The sequence below is a fragment of the Grampus griseus genome (assembly GCF_964374135.1).
Source record: "Grampus griseus genome assembly, chromosome: 13".
NCBI classification, from domain to species: domain Eukaryota; kingdom Metazoa; phylum Chordata; class Mammalia; order Artiodactyla; family Delphinidae; genus Grampus; species Grampus griseus.
In genome coordinates, this window is record NC_139007.1 from 72,973,558 (window position 1) to 72,990,016 (window position 16,459).

Here is a 16,459-nt window from a genome sequence, read left to right on the forward strand (position 1 = left end):
AAATTCCTCTTAGAATCCTGCCCATCTTTCAAGCACCCGTTCTTTCCTCTATCTTTTCCTGTTACTCCAGCCCATGATGATCTAAATAAACATGTCCCTTAATATCTAGACCACTAATAGCACTTATATTTTGCCCCCTGTTGCTAATTTTCTTTTGATGCAAATCTCCCCAATTTGAATGTAAATCTTATTACATACAAGAGGTATGACTTATTCATCTTAAAAAAAAAACTCCTTTATACTATATTCATAACTGTGTTGCTTGTTTCTTTAAAAGGGGCCATGATTTCTTTTCTAACTGATATTGGCAGTCCTATTTCCTAGCCACAGCTTATGGAGGCACCTCATGGAAATGCAGTCCATCTAGGTCAGCTTTAGAGAGTTTTCAGGTTCTTATTGAAAGCTGACTGGTGTCGTTTTGTTTTGTTTTTAACTGGAAGACTATTAGGGAACAGCAGAGAGATGAAATAGAAAATTATTAGTCCCAAACTGACAATTTTATTCCCAATATTGAAGTAAAGAATACTGTTTCATTTATTATCGCAGAACACAGGGAAATAATATATAAATATATTTAGGATTGGAAGTAGACTAGATACCACATTTGCTAAGGTCTGGTTAGAATACGAAAATTGTTGCTGACGCATAGCATCGATGTCTTGACATAGCTTTGTTTCCTTCCTTAAAAGTGTATTGGACTAAATGTGACTGGATTCTTCCAGTCTCAGTTCTGATCAGGAGTCAGCAAGTTGGATGCTACAGGCAATGTTCCTTGTCAGCTTCTCACTCAATGTCTTGCACAGCTGATAGCAACAAACCTGGTGTCCAGTCTAACGGTGGAATTTGTGAGGCTTAAATAGCTGAAAACGCACACTTGTGTTGGGCGAATAACACATTCGCCATAGGATACTGTAGTATTTTTAACCAAGTGCGCTGTCCTAAGGAGCAAAGGATTCCCCACGCTCCACCCCCCCCACCCCAGGTCTCGGTATTCTTCCACTCTCTGAATTTGTGCTTTAGAGTTGAGAACAAATCAGGGTCCCAAAGTCTCTGCTAACGAAACACTAACGTACTTGTCACAAGCCAGAGGCTGGAGTACTCGGGTTAGAGAAGACCTTTGCCCTCCAGTTCTATTAAGATTATCGAGGTTCCACCATAGGGAGCTCTGTCTCCAACCAACCTAAATATTAAGTCATTCATTGGGTTGGGTGAGGCAGGACGAAGGAAGCCCACCGTCTAACAATCTGGACAGATATAGGAGCAGACCCGCCGCTCTCAACAGCTGATCTGCGAAGCCACCGGCAGCAGCGGAATGAGGTCCGCCCTGCCATCCCGCCACCGCGCTCGGTGACCAGAGCCGCAGTGAGGCTCACCACCGACCGCGCCAGGGCCCACCCCGCCTGACCACAGGACAAACTCAGCAAGGAGGCGTTGCGCAGCCCGAGGCCTCAGAAAGGCCACTCAGAGGTGGCGGTGTTGGTGGCGCTGACTCAGCGGGACCAACCCGCCACTCCCGGGCGGCCGCAGCGGCCCCTCACGCGGGCAGCAGCGCATGAGGCCACCCCCGCCTCCTGCCCCACCCGGCCGCACCCGAGTCCGCGCGGCGTCACAAAGCGCATGCGTGCCGCGGGGGATGCCGGGAGCGCGCAGTGGCGGCAGCGGCGGCGACGACAGTAGCAGCGGCGGCTACAGCGGGGACGCAAGCGGGGCGGTGACCGTGTGGGAGGTGGTCTCACTCTTGGGGAAGCTGCTGGGCACTGTCGCCGCGCTGAAGGTGGTTCTGTACCTGCTCCGGGTGTGCTTAGCGATGGCCTGGAAATCCGGCGGCGCCAGCCACTCGGAGCTAATCCACAACCTCCGCAGTAAGTGCCACCCCCGCCCGGTGTGGGGCAACTGGGGAAGGCCAGGCCTGAATCGGATCCCCTGGGCCGTCCGGAACGTTCCGTATACCCCTGTGCCTGCTGGAGGGCTTCGGCGCGCGGTTGCACCAGCGGTCCCGAACGGCAAGCGCTGGCGATTGCCTCCCCCGGGACCTGTCACTCATCGGCGACGTGCACGGGAACTAGAGAGAAAGAGCCAGGGGCCGCTGCTAGTGGGGCAGGGGCAGGCGTCTCCCCGCGGGCCTGGGGAAGGGGGCGCGGCACAGGTGGTGGGGCTGTCACTCGAGTCCGCCACCTCCCTGTCCGGGTCCGGCGGGCGAGGGGCGTGCCTTGGGGAGTGGGCTGTTGGCCAGGGCTCGTAGAGACTGGGCTGGAACTAAGGGGACCCCGCCCTCGACCCCCGCGTCTTCTCACTTCCTCCTCTGTCATATCAGTCGACCTAGCTGCAAGCTTTCTCCCCGGTTCTGCCTCCCCCGCCCTTCGTTTTTTCCTCTGGCGGGAGATGCCACCGTCTGATACTGGCGAGGGGAGGGAGAGGGAGATGAAAGTAATGTCATTGCGGATGCTGGGAGAAATTTCTGGGGCGGCTGTCCAGTGGAAAGCTTCGTGGGGGGCGGAGGAAGAGATAACTAGGAGATGCTCTTCCTGAGGGACAGCGTATTTCAGGAGCCTTTAGAGGTCCTGGGATCCAGCAAACGATTGTGTATGTGGAATGTTCAAACTTTTTTCAGGGCTACCATATGCTTTAAAAGCCTTGTATGGAAGTTTCTTTACACCATTATCTTTAGTAATTGTATTCCTTCCTCTGATGATGATTTTAGGGTGGGACCAGTGCTGTGTCACTTTCTTATTTTAATCGAAATGTAGTGTCGCCGTCTGGTCGGGATACCAGAAGGACGGCAGTCCATCATACTCTCACTCTGGTCAGAATTTATAGCACTCTTCTTTGCACTGACTTTGCAAATAATCACAATCCTGCCACGTGGTATTTTTAATTGTTATGGATTATTTAGCTTTTCATGTGTTTGTCATGTTTCTTAATTCGATTTGTAATCTCCTTGATGGCTGGGGCTTTTTTTTTTTTGTATCTTTGAATCCTCAAACAATTTAATTTAATAATCATTCCTTTTTTCATAAATGCCAATTAAATATATATTATATGCTTGGATCTATACTAGGAATACCAAGATTAGTGAGAGAAATAAATAGTATTGGCTGGCACATGGTTAGTATTAATACTTAATATTAGTCATTTGACTTTTTTTTTAACCAGTATTTAAAACTTGTTTCCTTAGCGTTTAGTAATGAATGTTTAGATTTAAAAATTCCTGTCAAGCATTGCCAGTATTCACTTTATGGAAGGATATTTGATTGGAAGTGGAAATTTATGTGCTGAGACAATATTAAGTGTGATTTAGGTTCCCATGGATCGAACAGCAGCTCAATATGTTGTAAATATTTTAATAAAATTTCTTCAAATGATCTAGTGCCTGCTAGTACAGCATACACACCTGAAACATTCTGTACTTGAATTGTGATTAAGTAATTTTCCACCGGTAGGTTATCGCAGTAGACACTTGGCTGTGGCAGAAATTGTAATCAATCAGGCTCTTAAAGTCTCTCCTTTCTGGGCCAAATTTGTAGTCAGCCAAAACTAGATCTTTTCCCAGTGGTTTTGTAGTTACTTTAATGTATTGCATTACTATTCTTAGCTGAAATTTCTAAGGATGTTTTCCTATCAGAAAATTTAATGAGAAATATTTAACATACATGGATGTTGATATTGTGGATGTTTCATTTTATACTAGAGCTATGATTGGTAAGAGGAAATAAGAGTGCTCAAATTGTTTAGCTTCTTTTGTAACACTTGTGCAACTTTAGTTTCAACTTCTTGCTGAATTGGTTCTAGCCAATAGATTCCTTTTATTTTTTTGGTACGCGGGCCTCTCACTGTTGTGGCCTCTCCCGTTGCTGAGCACAGGCTCCGGACGCGGAGGCTCAGCGGCCATGGCTCACGGGCCCAGCCGCTCCGCGGGCATGTGGGATCTTCCCAGACCAGGGCACGAACCGTGTCCCCTGCATCGGCAGGCGGACTCTCAACCACTGTGCCACCAGGGAAGCCCCAGATTTCATTTTTATTTATTAGTTTGTTACAACAGTAATATTTGTTCAAGGGAGAATTTCAGTTGGCACAAATTGAAAATTTCTCACTCTTTACAGGTTATTCCACCCTTGTGTATTCTTCCTAAGACTTCTAACTAAATCTTTAGAAAAAGATTAAAATGTGATTATGCTGATATTGAAGTGAAAAAGGGTCTGCAAATTGGAAGAGGAAGCAAATTAGTTTTAATTTTTTTTAACGAAATAAAGTTCACGATTGGTTTCATTTTAATATTATTATAATTATTTTATTGAAAATACCTACTGAGGCTTTTCTTTTATAAAGCATAATAGAAATGATTGTTTATGATTTCATACTTGATATATCATTTACAGAGTACTTTAGACTCTAATGGTACATCTCATAATGTCTCATAGCTTATGTTGTGATGATAAATGCTCTTAAGTGACTGAGAACAGTGGTCTAAAACTTGAGCATGCTTCAAAATCTCCAGGATCATCTGGAGAGCTTGTTAAAACAAATTAAGACAGATTGCTGGGGCTCTTGATAATTTGTATTTCTAACAAGTTCCTAAGTAATATGCTCCTGCTGGTCTGGGGACCACACTTGAGAATCACTGACATAGAGAACTGAAAATTACAAGATTAAACCCTGCCAGTGTTGTAGTTGAATCAGTTTTATGCTTTAAAATAAAATTTTAGGAAAAAAGTCTGTAGCAGTCCTGCCCAACAGAGCTGCTTGTAATGTCTGTATCTGTGCTGTTCAGTACCATAGCCGCCAGCTACATGAGGCATTGAGCATTTGAAATGTGGTTAGCACAACTGAGGAACTGGATTTTTGTATTATTTAAATTAAATTTAACTACTAGCCACATGTTGGACATTACAGGTCTTTATAAATGAAAAGTATTATTTTATAATTATAGGCTGATGAGGTACTCATGAAACAAATTAACTTAATTCAAAACAACTGTGAGCCTACTTATTCCAGGGCATGGGACAATTCAAGTAATGTTTATATTAGAGTTTATTTTCTACTTTTGTTGGGATAATTTCACGCCATGGTAAAAGGAAAAGAAGGGGGCAGGAGCGGATGAGCTTGACAGAGGTGGTCTCCTAGAGCAGGGATGTCCAAGCCAGAGTGTTTGTGGAAGGTGAACTCTTAACAGACTTCAAATGCTGTACTGGCCACTTAAAACAAAGCTAACAATTGTTCTTTTACCTATTTTATTTTTGTAAAAAAAATTCAGTCCACTACCCTAATCCATCAGTTATTTCTACTTATATTTCCTTTGCATCCTTGATTGTGTCATTTTGCATGTATAATGTATATAGAATTTGTCAAATCAGTCAACTGATATTTGACTATCTTCTATATGCAAGACGCTGGGGATACAGCAATGAGAAACAAACATCTATTCTCTCTTGTAGCTTACTTCTTGTGGGAGCAGACAAATAAAATATATGTTCACATGATAAGTGGCAAAGTAAGGAAGGAGGATAGGGCATATGGCGTAGTAGGTTTGCAGTTGTAGGCAAGAAGGCCTCACTAAGGTGTCATTTGAGTAAAGATTTGGTGACGGGGAAGAAATTCAAGCCATGCAGGTAGAGCTGGGGAACAGGCATTCTAGACAGAGAAAATAGAACGTGCTAGATTTGGATTTGCGGTGTAGGAGAAAGACTGCAGTCGAGGATATGACACTAAGGTTTTAGACCTGGGCAATGGGAATGATTTGCCATTTTCTGAGTTGGAAACGAGTGAGCAGCAGGGATTTTGGGGGGGTGGGGGGATGCAAGGAAGTGTGGGAGAGCAGGGGTTTATTTGGGGAGATGTTTGGTTTGAGTTCCTTATAAGACATTAAAGTGGAGACCTTCTTCAGTAGGCACTTAAATTTGTAAGCATTATGATAATTTATAGTTTTTGTATCCTTATTTATCTCTGCAAATAAATTGAAATTATTCTTATTCTATTTAGAGTGTCAGTTCTTATCAACTAGTAGCATAAATACTGGAAAAGAGAATATTCTATTAGTTTTATCATGTGCATTCATGGGCCAAAGAAAGCCAGGTAATAAGATCCTAAGTGACTTTTTTTCAGAAATTTGGGCTTCATTTAGAATGCAGAAAATATTTCCTCATTTTAACTTATATCAAGTCAGTCTTATGGGTATATACTAGTAAGTAAACTTACAGTGCATTGAATAAGATTTAATAGGTAAGATTTTGAGGGAGAATTTTAATATCAATGTGTCTACTTAAATTTAACTAAAATTAAAAATTCAGTTCCTCAGTCATACCAACCACATTTCAAGAGCTCAGTAGGCACACGAGGCTAGTGGCTGACCTGCTGGACAGTGCAGATGTAGAACATTTCCATTATCATAAGAAGTTCTATTGGGCAGCACTAAATCCACATAATAGGTTGTATTACATTCTATTCAATGTGATCTTAGTTCCATTGTGCTGTTCCACATATTTTTATTAGTGTTGCACTTAGTTCTGGCCAACATGCTTTAAGCATAACAGTGAAAAACCGAAGATTATCAGACAAGAGTGGTCAAGATGACAAGAGCATCAGCATTTTATATGATGATTTGATGAGATGGAGGTGGTTTGATTTAGCAATGAGAAAGTTACAGAGAGCAGTAGTGTTTAAATATTTGAGGGAAATCATGTAGTAGAGGGTAAAACCAGGACAAATGGGAGGCACATTTTGGCTCATTATAAGGAAGTATTCACAAAGCTATCCTAACAGTCAAAGATTTGGCTTTGAAAAGTAGTGTTTTCTGTCACTGGATATGTTGAAGCAAAGAATGGTTGACCATTTCACTGTAAGGGATATTGTGGAAGAGATTTGTCATCTGCTTTCACTGTATACTAGACCTCTCAGGACCCTTCCAAATCCAAGATTCTGTCAATTTAATCACATCATGGTTTGCATGAAATCACCTGTGGGATATGTATGTTGGGGGTGGGTGGGTGGGTGTGTTTTAGGAGAGAGCCACAGAAGTTAACTTTTGGTTACCTATATTTTAGAGTTTTGCATAACATTTTAGTTTGTCAGAGATGTGAGGAGTGCAGGGAACATCCTCCTTTGAGAAATAGTGTCAAGATAGTTAATTACATGTATTTATTAAGAATGATAATGGTTTAGAGAAAGATGTATTTTTTTAATTAATTTTTATTGGTGTATAGTTGCTTTACCAATGTTGTGTTAGTTTCTACTGTACAGCAGAGTGAATTGGCTATACGTATACATGTATCCCCTCTTTTTTAGATTTCCTTCCTATTTAGGTCACCACAGAGCATTGAGTAGAGTTCCCTGATCTATACAGTAGGTTCTCATTAGTTACCTACTTTATTTTATTTATATATTAGTTTTGGCTGTGTTGGGTCTTCATTGCTGTGCGTGGGCTTTCTCTAGATGCCGTGAACAGGGGCTACTCTTCGTTGCGGTGCACGGGCTTCTCATTGAGGTGGCTCCTCTTGTTGTGGAGCACGGGCTCTAGGTGTGCGGGCTTCAGTAGTTGTGGCTCATGGGCTTCAGTAGTTGTGGCTCGCAGGCTCTAGAGCACAGGCTCAGTAGTTGTGGCGCACAGGCTTAGTTGCTCTGCAACATGTGCTATCTTCCTGGACCAGGGCTCAAACCCGTGTCCCCTGCATTGGCAGGAGGATTCTTAACCACTGAGCCACCAGGGAAGCCCATAGTTATCTATTTTATACATAGTATCAATAGTGTATGTATGTCAATCCCAATCTCCCAATTCATCACCCTCCCCCCCCCGAGAAAGATGTATTTTTGAATAATCTCTGGTCTTAGATGATATGCTTTATCATAACTTGACATCACTTAAAATTCTTCTTTGATTATAGTGTGAATTTAAAACTAATCCCTTTCAGATTTTCTGTATGGAGAGTGTCTCAGGCTCCACTTACCTCGTATCACACCTAATCATTCTAGATGGGAAATAAAAGGGGACGATTTTGTTCATTTCTTATTGTTTTCCCTGGCATTTTGTTAGTGGAGAAGAAATAGAGAGTAGATGATTAACAACCACTCAAAGTCATAAAACTAATATAATTATGTAATATTTCTTTTATTGAGATGTAACTTTGTAACAAGTTACTTACAGAAATTTAGAGAATGTTTCTACATGACTTGAAATCCATCTGCAGCTTATTTTCTTACCTGTGTTTTCAGTGCTTCATACCAGCACAGGATCTCTTCTTTCTCCATCTCTGCCAGGATTGCTTCTAGTCTTCTATTCTCCCAGATCAAAAGTCTTGGAATAGTTATTGATTCTTTCAGACTGTCCCCAAATTAACTCAACAGTCATTACAAATACCTTTCATAGTCATCTCTTTCACTGTATTTTCACTGATACTATTCTAGCCTGGGTTCTTAGTTGTCACTTGGAGTGATATGCCTTCAAGTGTCTGATTGGTCATCACACTTTCAATTTCTCTCCTCTCAGGTTCATTCTACACATTATACTGATTGTCCTAGTGTACTGCTTTCTGTTATGTCTCTTTTCTGCCTAGACTTCTATTGCTTACTGTATCAATTGTAAACACCTCTTGCTTAGCTTTCAGGCCTTTTAAGGGTCTTCTACAACCTGTTGCCACGCGCCAACCCAATCCTGTTCTTCAGACTGATCTCATTTTACTCCTCAGATACCTTGTGTTTTAGGGTACCTGTTCATCTGCTGTAATAAAGACCAAAATAACAATGGCTTAAACAAAATGAAAGTTTCTGTTTCCTGTAACAATCCAAGTATAAGCAGTTCAGAACTAATATGGTGGTTCCATGGTCTTGAGGACCTGGGCTCCTTCTTTCTTGTTGTGCTTCCTAAAATCTTTCCCTCATCTACAAAGTTGAAGATAGTTTACCTCCATCCTTTCCATATTCCAGCTGGTGGGGAGAAAAATGAGGAAAGGAGAAAATGCACATTCTTTTTAAGGGCATTATCTGAAGTTGCATACATAATTTCTGCCTGTGTTCTCATTGACAAGAACTTAACCATAAGGCTACACGTAACTACAGAGAGGCTAGATAATGCACCCAGTTCTACCACTGTGAAAGAAAAGGAGTACCTGGGGCTTCCCTGGTGGTGCAGTGGTTAAGAATCCGCCTGCGGATGCAGGGGACACGGGTTCATGCCCCGGTCTGGGAAGATCCCACATGCCGCGGAGTGGCTGGGCCCGTGAGCCATGGCCGCTGAGCCTGCGCGTCCGGAGGCTGTGCTCCGCAACGGGAGAGGCCACAGCAGTGAGAGGCCCGCGTACCGCAAAAAAAAAAAAAAAAAAAAAGAATCCGTCTGCCAATGCAGGGGACACGGGTTCGAGCCCTAGTCTGGGAATATGCCACAGAGCAACTAAGCCTGTGCGCCACAACTACTGAGCCTACACTCTAGGGCCTGCAAGCCACGACTACTGAAGTCCACGTGTCTAGAGCCCGTGCTCCGCAACAAGAGAAGCCACTGCAATGAGAAGCCGGTGCACCGCAACGAAGAGTAGTCCCTGCTCCCCGCAACTAGAGAAATCCTGCACGCAGCAACGAAGACCCAATGCAGCCAAAAATAAGTAAATAAAATAAATAAATTAAAAGAAAAGAAAAGGAGTCCCTGCCACATCTTACATCTTGCTCACTAGAGCAAATACACATTGTGTATACATCTCTATAGGTACTATCCATCTGTGATAACAAGGTTAGGACAATTAAGATTAATTTTCAGTCGAGTGACCATGTGTACATGTTTAAAGATAAAATAATACAGAAGGGTTTATAATGAAAAATGACAATTGCTTGCCCTGCTCCTCCCCGCTCCCAGACTGCCTCGAGTGAACACTTTTAACTACATATTTGGGTCTTCTGGTGATTGTCTTCAGTCTCTAAAGCATATGCTTAAACTGCTATTTCTTTATCAACTTTAGACATCATCTACTGACTTCTTGCCAAGATGGAGGAGTATTTACACCCTCTAAACTTACTCCCTTCCCCACATACAATTATACCGTAATTTTTGCTTCTTCTATTGTGGTTACCTTTGTAACTTTGAGTAATATACTTTAACCTCAATTTTTTGTTCCATAATTTATAAACTGACACTATCCCTTAACCCTTCCACTTCGTAAGAAAGGATATTCATTTTCCAACTTATTAGGGGCTTTTTTTTTTTGTGGTACACGGGCCGCTCACTGCTGTGGCCTCTCCCGTTGCAGAGCACAGGCTCCGGACGCGCAGGCTCAGTGGCCATGGCTCATGGGCCCAGCCGCTCCACAGCACATGAACCCACGTCCCCTACATCGGCAGGCGGACTCTGAACCACTTTGCCACCAGGGAAGCCTCTAGGGGCTCTTTTATATTGTCAGAATTGATAGCATTTCATTTTGTTCTGAGCAATAAATAAATCATTTTGTTGATTTTTGTGTTGAAAATTAACAGCCATCATCACAAACATTAATGACTGGGTCAACACTTTGCTGAGCTATGTAGCATGCAAGAGTTTATTCCCTGCTCTTTGTTTCTAATATCACAGACTCCTCTAGTATTGAGGAGGAATAGTCAAATGTTTTTCCTTTTTGTTTTTTGGCCGCATGGCTTGTGAATCTTGATTCCCTGACCAGGGATTGAAAGCAGTGAAAGCATCAAGTCCTAACTACTGGACCACCAGGGAATTCCTTGTTTTTCCTTTTTTTACACTTCATCAGTTGCTTGAAATCATGTCACAGTTTCTTCTTACCTAAATCATGACTCTTGTGTAGTATTTTTGTCTTTTTCCTGGAATTTATCTCCCTCTTCACCCTTCCCACTCCTTAGGTTGAGAAGAGGAACAGATACCTTCTTAACGTGGCTCTAATTTTTTCAAGTTTTTTTAATTATTTGGTTTATAGCTTGGATTCTATTGCATTCTCCTTTTTGAATTCTGCTAACTTCTCATTTGGATCCATTGCATATTTGGATCAACATTAACCATTATTATAATTATTTAATTAGGATCTTTGGTCCTTAGGGTGCAGGAAAATTGGGCATGGGTAGTTTTAAAACTGTTCACTAATTTAGAAAGCCTAATGGTAATTGCATGTTTACTCATAATTAGGCTATACATGCAAAGTGAAATGTTAAATTACTTGGCTGTTTGCTAGAAATATTTCAGGGCACTGGCAATTGTATATGTCAGATTGTCAAAAACGGGAAAATGATTTAATAACTTAGTAAATATAGCTTGCTTTAGGCATCTTTCAAAATATGGAATCCTGGGAAAAAGCAAATAATAAGAACCTTGTGGTGAAAATTTTGGAAACCACCCAATAATGGTCTAAGGAAGCTTTATCCTGAGCCTTATGTGTTCAGCTTCTTAATAAATGACTGGTGACATGCTTTTAAAACTATTTAGGGTTTTTTAGTAAATTCTGTGTCCCTCTGTAGAGTAAGAAATCAGCCAAAGAAACTCACATGAGTTTGGTAGATGTATATTATCTAGCTTAAGGGAAGTAATCTCTTTAATTTACTTGATTTTTAGAATGTGCCTATAGCAATGTGTTTGATTTTAGATGTCACAGATATTCATCTAGAGAAGAATGAGTAAGTGAATATGATGGTAATTGGATGTATTGAGTGAGGCTGCTTAACCTGAAAAAGATAAGGCTTGAAATGGTCATGATATGTTCAGGTGTGTAAAAAGTGTTGGTTGGATAGAAAATTCAGCATATTCTTTGTGACTGCAGAGCGTAGCACTAAAGGTTTATACAAGTGAGTTATAAAGAGGGAGATTTCCTCTTAATACAGGGAAGTGTTCTGATAATTAGTGTGGTCTGAATGTGCAAAGAACTGTTCCACATCAGTGCAGCTCTTCAAGTAGAGATCGTGGTACCAATTTATGAAGAAGTTAGACTTGATGACCCTTCTGACCTTGAGAGTCTATGAATCACCCCTCTGGAATTTGAATTGAATTCAGGGCAAATGACCCACTCAAGAAGTATTTTGAGAAATGAATTAGTAGAAGTCACTAAGCTATTTGAATATGGTAGTAGCAGTACAGTGAACTGGTCAACAGGAATCTAACATCTCAATTTGAATGGCCCTACCCCTTATTTGCTCTGTGATCTGGAACAAATTAGTCTTTCTGAACTCAATTTTATTATCTGTAAGATGGAGTAATAATAGTGCTTACTTTATAGGATTGTTAGAGACAGCATAAGATTGTTTCATAGTTTCTAAGTTCTTGCCTCAAAAGATAGTGTATGTAATGTGCTTAGGATTTTGTCTCTGGCACATGACAAATATTTAGTAAATGATATCTTTTTTTTTTTAATTGACTTTATTTATTTATTTTTTGGCTGTGTTGGGTCTTCGTTGCTGCGCACGGGCTTTCTCTAGTTGCAGCAAGTGGGGGCTGCTCTTCGTTGTGGGGCGCAGGCTTCTCATTGCGGTGGCTTCTCTTGTTGCGGAGCACGGGCTCTAGGCGGGCTTCCACAGTTGTGGCACGCGGGCTCAGTAGTTGTGGCTCACAGGCTCTAGAGCACAAGCTCAGTAGTTGTGGTACACGGGCTTAGTTGCTCCATGGCATGTGGGATCCTCCTGGACCAGGGATCGAACCCGTATCCCCTGCATTGGCAGGCAGATTCTTAACCACTGCGCCACCAGGGAAGTCCAATATCTCTCTTATTACGCTGCTTTTAAAACTTTTTAAAAAATGCTTTCACTGTTTTATTTTAATGACCTTTACAGGTAGCTTGCCTAAGCTTATTTGTGTAGAAACAGTACTTTCTATTTGGGTTAATTAATCCAAAGTTTATAATATTTTCAAATGGATGGATGATTTATTAATATAACCTAGTCTGTGAGTATTTAAGTGTTTCTCTAGTTGGTGTGCCTTGTTTGCTGATTTTTTAAAATATTCTTTTGTTATTTGGAGAGTCTGTATTTATACCTTTTATAGTGTCCTTAAACCACCTTTTCTTAACTATTTACTGTCTGGTCAGTCAGTATTAAGTGGTATCCTTTGATTCCTCCTGTCACCTATATGACTCAATGATCTAATTCTACTTTCCCCTTTTTTTCCTCTTCCCATTGTTTTTAGTTGCCTTCTTTCTATTTTGTCAGAACAAATAACGTTTAAGTATTATTATTCCATCACTGTCTTTACCCTTTTAGTTTTTTTAAAAAAATAGTTTAAAAAACTATTACCTATTTAAAAAATAGTATAAAATAATTTAAAAAGAGTTAAAAACAGATGTTATTCAGAAACTATTGCAATAGGGGAAAAGAGACCTCAGTGTAAAACTGGGCTCAGTTCCCAATACAGCATGAGCAAGTGGGGATTTATAGCCTAGGAGCAGGGTGGGCATCAGTGGGTGGAAAATTACTAAGAGGAAACATCAGGGGTAATGGGGGATTCTGGCTAAAATAACTTGACAGGATTCTTGCTGAAGGCAGACCAATCCACCCTTTTAATTTTAGTCTTTGCTCTAAAATTGGATATGTGTCCTTTTCTGACGTATCCCTAGTAATCCCTTGTTTAGATGAAGCACATCTTCTACAAGATTCCTTAGGAAGGGCTTGTGTGTACAGCAGTCCCTGAGTTCTTGCACATTCAAGACTTTTTTTCCTATAACCTTGATATTTGAAGAACAGTTTTGGCTGCATATAAAATCCTTGGCTTATACTTTTAAAAAATCAGCTTTATTGAGATATAATTTATGTAAAAACGCACCAATTTTAAGAGTATGATTTGAAAATTTTGACAAATATAGGTGTGTAACCACCACCCTAATGAGGTAAAACAGGGGTGAGCAAACTACATCCCACAGGCCAAATCTGGCCTGCTGCCTGTTTTTAGAAATAAAGATTTATTTGAACATAGCCACACCCATTCATTTATGTCTTGTGTGTGGCTGTTCTTGCACTTCAATGGCAGAGTCGCATAGTTGCAACAGAGACTATACATACGGCCTGCAAAGCCTAAAATATTTACTGTTTGGATCTTAACAGAAGTTTGCTGATCTCTGATATAGAACATTTCTTTCACCCACAAAGTTTTCTCGTGCCCTTTGCAATTAATCTCCTCCTTTAACCCCTGACTCCTAGCAACTGCAGATTGGCCTTCTGACACTATGGTTTTGACTTTTTGGGAATTTAATATTAGATGGACTCATATAGTGTAAAATCTCCTGGCTTCTTTCACTGAGATTAGTGCTCTTGAGATTTGTTCATGTTGTTGGGAATATCAGTAGTTTGCTACTTTTTTTTTTTTTTTTTTTTTTGCGGTACGCGGGCCTCTCACTGTTGTGGCCTCTCCCGTTGCGGAGCACAGGCTCCGGACACGCAGGCTCAGCGGCCATGGCTCACGGGCCCAGCCGCTCCGCGGCATGTGGGATCTTCCTGGACCGGGGCACGAACCCGCGTCCCTTGCCTCAGCAGGCGTACTCTCAACCACTGTGCCAGCAGGGAAGCCCAGTTTGCTCCTTTTTAATTGTTAACTTGCCCTTTCTTTCCTTGAATTTCTTGAAAACGCTGCTGCTTCATTCTTGCTTTGCTTTGAACGTTACTCTTAAGAAAGCTAATGGTTGCCTTTTTTTTAAACTCTTATTAGATAATTTGATTTTTTTGGCCTTGAGACTTGACATTTTTTCCCTTGTTTTAGTCTGATAGTTTTCTATTTTTTTATTTTTGGCCATGCCTCACGGCTTGTGGGATCTTAGTTCCCCGATCAGGGATCGAACCCAGGCCCCCTGCAGTGAAAGCGCCAAGTCCTAACCACTGGACCCCCCCAGCTGAAATGTTTTGATTTGCATATTGGTTTCTTTTTTTTTTTTTTTAAGTTTATTCCCTTTCTCACAGTGTTCTTTTTTTTGAATTAATTAACTAATTTATTTATTTATTTTTGGCGGCGTTGGGTCTTCGTTGCTGTGCGCGGGCTTTCTCTAGTTGCAGGGAGCAGGGGCTACTCTTCGTTGTGGTGCGCGTAGGCTCACTGTGGTGGCTTCTCGTTGCGGAGCACAGGCTCTAGGATGTGCGGACTTTGGTAGTTGTGGTGCACGTAGGCTTCAGTAGCTGTGGCTTGTGGGCTTCAGTAGTTGTGGCTCGCAGGCTCTAAAGCGCAGGCTCAGTAGTTGTGGCGCACAGGTTTAGTTGCTCTGCGGCATGTGGGATCTTCCCGGACCAGGGCTGGAACCTGTGTCTCCTGCGTTGGCAGGTGGATTCTCTTTTTTTTTTTTTTTAAACGGTCATTTTGCTTTAATCTCTAGCCTACAAAGGTAGTTCACGTTTTTTTTTTCTTTTTTCCTTTAACATCTTTATTGGAGTATAATTGGTTTACAATGTTCTGTTAGTTTCTGCTGTATAACGAAGTGAATCAGCTGTATGCATACGTATATCCCCGTATTCCCTCCCTTTTGCGTCTCCCTCCCACCCTCTTTATCCCACCCCTCTAGGTGGTCTCAAAGCGCCGAGCTGATCTCCCTGTGCTATGCAGCTGCTTCCCACTAGCTATCTATTTTACATTTGGTAGTGTATACCTGTCAGTGTTACTCTCTCACTTCGTCCCAGTTTACCCTTCCCACCCCTGATGTGTCCTGAAGTCCATTCTCTACATCTGTGTCTTTATTCCTGTCGGCAGGTGGATTTCTAACCACTGTGCCACCAGGAAGCCCTGCGTATTGTTTTCTTTTTACACTTTTTATAGTAGCTTTGACTGGAGTTTTTGTTTGTTTTTGTTTTTCCTATTTTTAGGCATTTTGTGGACACAGTTCAAGAGCACTTCTGTCAGTATAGTGACTTGCAGTTTCTTTAATGGATAATGATATTGGTAATAGTGGTGAGAAAAGGGGGGGAGTTGGCATATCTTGTTGCTCTTCTGATTCTGTAGGATCCTTAATTTTCTTCCTTCTTTCCCTACATTGCCATATCAAGAGGCACCATCCTTTCCCTGCCTGTATGATTCTCCCCCAGAAGCATTGCTTCTTGTGTTTGCCATCCCTGGTCCCACTAAATTTTTTTTTTTAAATTTAAAGTACAGTTCCATACTATATAATTCACTAATTTAGATTGTAAAATTCGGTGGTTTTGGATATATTTACAGATATGTGCAACCGCTACCATGGTCATCTAATTTTTTCATCACCTCAGAAAGATACCCTGTTTTGCCCTCCTATTCCCCCAACCATAAGCAACCAATAATCTATTTTCTTTCTCTATAGATTTGCCTATTCTGGAAATTTCATTAAATAGAATCATACAATATGCGAGCTTTTGTGACTGAGTTTTTTCACTTAGCATAATGTTTTCAAGGTTCATCTGCATAATAGGATGAATGAATCAGTACTTCATTCTTTTTATGACATAATAATATTCCATTGTATGGATATATACCACATTTTGTTTATCTGTTCATCAGTTGATGGACATTTGGGTTGTTTCCACTTTTTGGGTATCATGAATAATGCTGCTGTGAACA

The 16,459-nt window shown here is 41.3% G+C and overlaps 1 protein-coding gene across 4 annotated transcripts in view; it reads left to right on the forward strand.

The window, feature by feature from the left end:
* Positions 1-1,633: 1,633 nt before the first annotated feature.
* The window catches only part of PCMT1 (protein-L-isoaspartate (D-aspartate) O-methyltransferase), a gene marked incomplete at its 5' end in the record, with an annotated part of 46,834 nt that continues 32,008 nt past the window's right edge, over positions 1,634-16,459 (forward strand). For 3 of the 4 annotated variants that reach the window (XM_082669436.1, XM_082669435.1, XM_082669437.1), the window contains one exon: positions 1,634-1,862. In XM_082669436.1, the coding sequence (XP_082525562.1) occupies positions 1,634-1,862 (229 nt within the window). The remainder of the gene's footprint in view (positions 1,863-16,459) is intronic. The other variant, XM_082669438.1, reaches the window with a different exon arrangement.